Source organism: Chiloscyllium plagiosum, unplaced genomic scaffold (assembly GCF_004010195.1).
Source record: "Chiloscyllium plagiosum isolate BGI_BamShark_2017 unplaced genomic scaffold, ASM401019v2 scaf_3519, whole genome shotgun sequence".
NCBI lineage: Eukaryota > Metazoa > Chordata > Chondrichthyes > Orectolobiformes > Hemiscylliidae > Chiloscyllium > Chiloscyllium plagiosum.
In genome coordinates this window covers 28325-35968 of record NW_025214132.1, presented here as the reverse complement: position 1 = coordinate 35968, position 7644 = coordinate 28325, and the positions used below count along the sequence as shown (strand labels likewise).

At 48.8% G+C, this 7644-nt stretch overlaps 1 protein-coding gene across 1 annotated transcript in view; it reads right to left on the bottom strand.

Moving 5' to 3' along the window:
* Nucleotides 1-699: 699 nt before the first annotated feature.
* Nucleotides 700-7644, bottom strand: part of LOC122547816 (dynein axonemal heavy chain 2-like) — a gene marked incomplete at both ends in the record, with an annotated part of 11877 nt that continues 4932 nt past the window's right edge. Inside the window, one exon of the mRNA XM_043686392.1 lies at nucleotides 700-846. Within this exon, the coding sequence (XP_043542327.1) occupies nucleotides 700-846 (147 nt within the window). The remainder of the gene's footprint in view (nucleotides 847-7644) is intronic.

Genomic DNA, 7644 nt, shown 5'->3' with positions numbered 1-7644 from the left:
CATGGACGAGTTGGGCTGAATGGTCTGATTCCGTCTGATCTCTATGACTCTATGTCATTTCAGTTGCATGGCACTGTAATCATTTGCTATAAAGTCTGTGTTTTATGATCCTGCTCAACAGTTACCGGATGAAGGAGCAGCGCTCCAAAAGCTAGTGCTTCGGAATAAACCTGTTGGTTTATAACCTGGTGTTATGTGATTTATAACTTTGTCCATTCCTTAGAGATAAGCTGAGCACTAGTATCCATTCCAAACACACTAACCTCAACAGTTACCTTGAGTACTCTTCCTCAAAATCTGATTCCAGTTCCAAATACAGTTCCATTCCAGTTTCTTTTTCTCCATTCTATTGATTCTGATGATCACAGAGGCAGTGATTACAGAAAATTCCTGGATATTACTGGGATTCACTGAAGAACACTGGAATTATGACCACTTCCTTGAGCCTGTTGCACATTCAATAAAACTACAGATAATCTTCGAGCACAACTCCACTCACTACCCCCACCTATGTAACCGTTCTTCCCTGTGAATCCTGTAAGTTGCATGAGGAATCTAAATGGATTGTAAACGTTTTCAGAACAAACAGTAGCAGTATGGTGTGGTGAACTCAAAGATAGTGGCAAGACGGGATATATTCAGAAGAGTCATTGTGAATTATTGCAACTTCAGCTTCACACTTCAACAACCTGCACTGACCTGTTGTAATCACGAACAACCAGCAGAACACGCTCTCGTAGCATCCTGAGGTCCTCCCTTCGCTGGTAGGTCTCTATAACATAGTGGGGGATCTCAAAGTTCAAACGTTCCCAGTAATGGATTTCATCAAACAACTCCAGCAGGTACCTGCAAGGAATGGGACAAAGTAGACACACAGTTGGCACAACCCCTTCTTCAACCATGCCCTTGATCTCCCAGTGCTGGGACAAGTGGCACAGTTACTTTTGAGAAATGACACATAGATATTTGAGAAGGTGAGGGTGAAGTGGTAATGCCACTGGATGAGTAATCGAGAACCCTAGGCTAACGTTGTAGGTTCCATCATAGGTAGATAAGCAGGAGGCTGGCAGAACACAGCAAGCCAGGCAGCATCAGGAGGTGGAGAAGTCAATGTTTTGGGTGTAACCCTTAACGATGACTTCTCCACCTCCTGATGTTGCCTGGCTTGCTGTGTTCTGCCAGCCTCCTGCTTGTCCACCTGGGATTCCTGCATCTGCAATTTCTTTATCACAGCTCCATCATGGCAGACAATGACATCTGAACTGAATAAAACTCTAGCATAAGAAAAGCTAGTGTCATGGCAATCAGCTAAGTACCGTAAATAATTGCAAGAACCCAACTGATTCATGAATGTCCTTCAGGGAAGGAAATCTGCCATTCTTCCTCTGTCTGGCCGACATGGATTCCAGACCCACAGTAATGTGGTTGACTCTTAACTGCCCTCTGGGCAATTAGGGATGGACAATGAATGTTGGTCTAGTGAGCAGTGCCCACATCCCATGAATGAATAATAGATAAATTTGGATTAATACATGAGACATCCAGCACTGAGAACCTTCAAGGTGGGGGAATAGGTTTCAAGAGGTACAGAAAATGGTGTCATTTGTATTCAGTTGCATATACAAGTGGTGGGCATTAACTGGGGATTCACTTCTGCACCTCCAAAAAGGAACGATCCAAAATGTGTGGCAATGCAGTGCGGTGTCCCTACCAATGGACAGCAAGGTCCATGTTCAATTCCCACCTCAGGATCTGACGGCCATGGAGGTATGTCATAACGTATCCAAACTGGTTGATTTTAACAAAATACACCGAGGGACAGACTGAAATTCTGGATGCTAGATTAGAAGGCACATGGACTCTGTAAATAAATGTTTATAAAACTATGTAAAGATTGCCACCAGCTCCATCCTTCACCACTTGGCTATCTGGTTTATAACAGTTGGATAATGTGGCTAACCTGAACAACTGTGTGACCAAAACAATGGGTTTAGAGGAAGTTCATTATGTCTGGAGAGAGCTGTTGCTGCATGAAATGCTTTGGAAAGCTTTGCTAGGTTGAATGCACAACATAACTGTATGCTGCTGTGAAACATGTGTGCGCCAGCCCATTGAAATGGTTTGTTTGTTTTAGCTTATTAAATCACATTTAGAAAGTAGTTCTAGCAATGCAGATTTTTTCCAAGCATTCAATTTTTCCGCATGAATTGAAACACGCCTTCCATCTCTGCATTTGCTCAATGATACAAAAAAGATTGAAGCCTTTAGAATTCGCTCTATTGTCACACATACTCAAATAAGTACAGTGAAAAGTTTATAAGTTGCCAATTATGGCACCATCTTAGGCACAAAGGTTCCTAGGTACAGATTCTTCAGTTCAAATTCTTAGGGAAAAACAAATGAGAACAATAAAGAAATAAAACATCCAGCATTACAGATCATAGGAACACATGAGAACAATAAAGAAATAAAAAGTTCAGAATAACTGTTTTCCAACCCAGTCCAAGCAGGCACCTAGAACAAAGAATTATGAATAATACAGCACAGGAACAGGCTCTTCGGCCCTCCAAGCCTGCACCGACACATTTTGCCCTTTATACTAAAACTGGCTTCACTTACAGGATCCGTATCCGTCTATTCCCTTCCTATTCATAGTTTAAAAATTGAACAATTTTGTATCATTGAGCAAATGCAAAGATGGAAAGTTTGTCTCAATTCATGTGAAAAAACTGAATGCTTGGAAAAAGTCTGCATTGCTAGGACTACTTTCTAAGTGTGATTTAATAAACTAAAATAGACAAAACCATTTCAATGGGCTGGCGCACACAACACCAGGTTACAGTCCAACAGGTTTGTTTAGAAGTCTGTCTAATGAAGCGATCTGATAAAGGAGCAGCGCTCTGAAAGCTAGTGCTTCCAAATAAACTGGTTGGACTATAACTTGACATTGTGTGATTTTTAACTTTGTCCACCCCAGTCCACCACCGGCTCATCCACATCATGCCTTCCTATTCACGTGCTCGTCCAGGTGAGTCTTGAATGCTGCTATTGTGTCTGCTTCCACCACCTCCTCTGGCAGCACATTCCAGACACTCACCACCCTCTGTGTGAGAAAACTTGCCTCACTCCACTCCCCGCCGCCCCCGCATTTTGAACCTGTGTTCTTTAGTAATTGACACCTCCAATCTGGGAAAAAGCCTCACATTTCCCACCCTATCCAGGCCATTCACAACCTTATAAACTTCTATCAGGTTAGCCCTCAACCTCCTGCATTCCAGTGAAATAATCGAGGTGGCTGAGCATGGTATCTCAGTGGATAGCACTGCTACCTCACAGGGCCAGGGTCCCAGGTTCGATTCCAGCCTTGGGGGATTGTCTGTGTGGAATTTGCACATTCTCCCTGTGTCTGCGTGGGTTTCCTCCCACAATCCAAAGATGTTCGGGTCAGGTGAATTGGCCATGCTAAATTGCCCAGAGTGTTAGGTGCATTAGTCAGAGGAGAGTGAGTTACTCTTCGGAGGGTCAGTGCAGACTTGTTGGGCCGAAGGGCCTGTTTCCACATTGTAGGGAATCTAATCTATCCAACCTTTCTTCATCGTTAAAATCCCTCATACAACGCAACTTTCTGATAAATCTCTCCTGTACCCACTCCAAAGCCTCCACATCCTTCTGGTAGTGTGGTGACCAGAACTGTACACAATATTCTAAGTGAGGCCTTATTAAAATTCTATAAAGCTGCAGCATAATTTGTCTATCTTTATCTTCAACGCTCCTTCCATTCAAGGCAAGCATGCCATAGGCCTTTTTAATATCTTATCTACCTGTGCTGCCACCTTCAGTGATCTGTGGACCGGCACACCCAGATCCCTCCGAATATCAAAATGCCATTCACTGTATCATTCCCAAAATGCATCACCTCACATTTGTCTGGATTAAACTCCCCCTGTCATTTATCTGCACATGCCACTAGTCAGCACCGGGCCAGACCATGCTGGCTTCACCTCGGGCCTCTCGAGATATGGAATCATCTCGAGGCCAAACGGCCGCACTGAGGCCATGCCAGGTCACTGAGAGACCACCACACCAGGCCGGGCACACTGAGGTCCAGTGTCCGAGTACACACTGAGGCCATACCAGGTCACTGAGAGACCGCAATACTGGGCCGGCTGCAATGAGGCCCAGTGTCCGAGTACACACTGAGGCCATACCAGGTCACTGAGAGACCGCCATAATGGGCCGGGCACGATGAGGTACAGTGTCCGAGTACACACTAAGGCCACGCCAGGTCACTGAGAGACCACCATACTGGGCAGGGCACGATGAGGCCCAGTGCCCGAGTACACACTGAGGACATGCCAGGTCACTGAAAGACCACCACACCAGGCCGGGCGCGATGAGGCCCAGTATCCGAGTACACACTGAGGCCATACCAGGTCACTGAGAGACCACCATACTGGGCCGGGCGCGATGAGGCCCAGTATCCGAGTACACACTGAGGCCATACCAGGTCACTGAGAGACCACCATACTGGGCCGGGCACGATGAGGCCCAGTGTCCGAGAACACACTGAGGCCATACCAGGTCACTGAGAGACCACCATACTGGGCCGGGCGCGATGAGGCCCAGTGTCCGAGTACACACTGAGGCCATGCCAGGTCACTGAGAGACCGCGATACTGGGCCGGGCACGATGAGGCCCAGTGTCCGAGTACACACTAAGGCCACGCCAGGTAACTGAGAGACCACCATACTGGGCCGGGCACGATGAGGCCCAGTGTCCGAGTACACACTGAAGCCATGCCAGGTCACTGAGAGACCACCATACTGGGCCGGGCACGATGAGGCCCAGTGTCCGAGTACACACTGAGGCCATACCAGGTCACTGAGAGACCACGATACTGGGCCGGGCACGATGAGGCCCAGTGTCCGAGTATACACTAAGGCCACGCCAGGTCACTGAGAGACCGCCATACTGGGCCAGACGCGATGAGGTCCAGTGTCTGAGTCCACACTGAAGCCATGCCAGGACACTGAGAGACCACCATACTGGGCCAGGCACACTGAGGCCCAGTGTCCGAGTACACACTGAGGCCATGCCAGGTCACTGAGAGACCGCGATACTGGGCCGGGCACGATGAGGCCCAGTGTCCGAGTACACATTGAGGCCATGCCAGGTCACTGAGAGACCGCCATACTGGGCAGGGCACGATGAGGCCCAGTGCCCGAGTACACACTGAGGCCATGCCAGGTCACTGAGAGACCACCATACTGGGCCGGGCACACTGAGGCCCAGTGTCCGAGTACACACTGAGGACATGCCAGGTCACTGAAAGACCACCACACCAGGCCGGGTGCAATGAGGCCCAGTGTCCGAGTACACACTGAGGCCATGCCAGGTCACTGAGAGACCGTCATACTGGGCCGGGCACACTGAGGCCCAGTGTCCGAGTACACATTGAGGCCATGCCAGGTCACTGAAAGACCACCATACTGGGCCGGGCACGATGAGGCCCAGTGTCCGAGTACACATTGAGGCCATACCAGGTCACTGAGAGACCGTCATACTGGGCCTGGCACACTGAGGCCCAGTGTCCGAGTACACACTGAGGCCATGCCAGGTCACTGAGAGACCACCATACTGGGCCGGGAGACACCCACACTAGGGCCACACTGAGGCCACGCCAGGTCACTGAGAGACCACCATACTGGGCCGGGAGATAGCTACACTGGGGCCACACTAAGGCCATGCCAGGTCACTTGAGAGACCACCTTACTGGGCCGGGAGACACCCACACTGGGGCCACACTGAGGCCACGCCAGGTCACTGAGAGACCACCATACTGGGCCGGGAGATAGCCACACTGGGGCCACACTGAGGCCATGCCAGGTCACTGAGAGACCGCCATACTGGGCTGGGAGACACCCACACTGGGGCCACACTGAGGCCATGCCAGGTCACTGAGAGACCGCCATACTGGGCCGGGAGACACCCACACTGGGGCCACACTGAGGCCACGCCAGGTCACTGAGAAACCACCATACTGGGCCGGGAGACACCCACACTGGGACCACACTGAGGCCATGCCAGGTCACTGAGAGACCACCATACTGGGCCGGGAGACACCCACACTGGGACCACACTGAGGCCACGCCAGGTCACTGAGAAACCGCCATACTGGGCCGGGAGATAGCCACACTGGGTCTGCACTGAGGCCACGCCAGGTCACTGAGAGACCACCATACTGGGCTGGGAGATAGCCACACTGGGACCACACTGAGGCCCAGTGTCTGAGTACACACTGAGACCAGGTGTTCAAGGCATCACTGAGAGAAAGAAGAAAAATAAATGCAAAAGAGAAGAAAAGGAAGAAAGAAGCGAAGAAACAGATGGAGTAGGCGAGCTCCAGTGGAGGAATCCTCCTCTGCCACCATCTTACTGAGTTGGTGAAGTAGCACTGTCATTTCACCAGGGCACTGGGTATAGGAGATCTGGGACCAAGGAGGACTCACTATTAAACAGCTTTTGTGGACACCATGAATGATGGGAACAGCCCGGCCTTCCTCATGGCAATGATGGAAAACAACACCAACAAGGCAGGCTGTGAAGAGGGAACTAGAGAGGAGAAGAAAGATAGAGAAACAAAAGAAAAAAGGAAATAGATTTAACACCACTGTAATCACACCATTTGGTAGGTGTAATTTGTCACTTAGTAATTTTTGTGGTTTTATTCATGAAACTGTATATCAGGCACAACCCCAACATACCTATATTGGCACCACTGAGTTATCCTGGTATTCAGCTACTTATCTTTATTCTTTCATGGAATATGATATCACTATCAAGACCTGCATTAATTGCCCATTTGTAATAGCCTTTAAACTGCCAGGATCATTTCGGAGGGCAGTAAATATTCAACCACATTGCTGTGAGTCTGGAGTCACATAGATATAGCACAGAAACAGACCCTTCACTCTAACCAGTTCATGCTGACCATAATCCCAAACTAAACTAGTCCCACCTGCCTGCTCCTGGCCCATATCCCTCCAAACCTTTCCTAATATGAACTTATGCAAGTGTCTTTTAAACATTATAATAGTACTTTCATCTATCACTTCCTCTGGAAGTTCATTCCACACACAAATCACCTTCTGTGTAAAAGATTTGCTACTCTTGTCTTTTTAAAATCTTTCTCCTCTCACCTTAAAAGAGCAGCCAGACCAGCTGAGGGCAGCAGATTCCCGTCACATAGAGTCATCGAGATGTACATCATGGAAATATACCCTTCGGTCCAACCCGTCCATGCCGACCAGATATCCCAACTCAATCTCGTCCCATCTGCCAGCACCCGGCCCATATCCCTCCAAACCCTTATTATTCATATACCCATCCAGATGCCTTTTAAATGTTGTAATTGTACCAGCCTCCACCACTTCCTCTGGCAGCTCATTCCATACACGTACCACCCTGTGTGTGAAAACGTTGCCCCTTAGGTCTCTTTTATATCTTTCCCCTCTCACCCTAAACCTATGCCCTCTAGTTCTGGACTCCCCGACCCCAGGGAAAAGGCTTTGTCTATTTATCCTATCCATGCCCCTCATAATTTTGTAAACCTCTATAAGGTCACCCCTCAGCCTCCGACGCTCC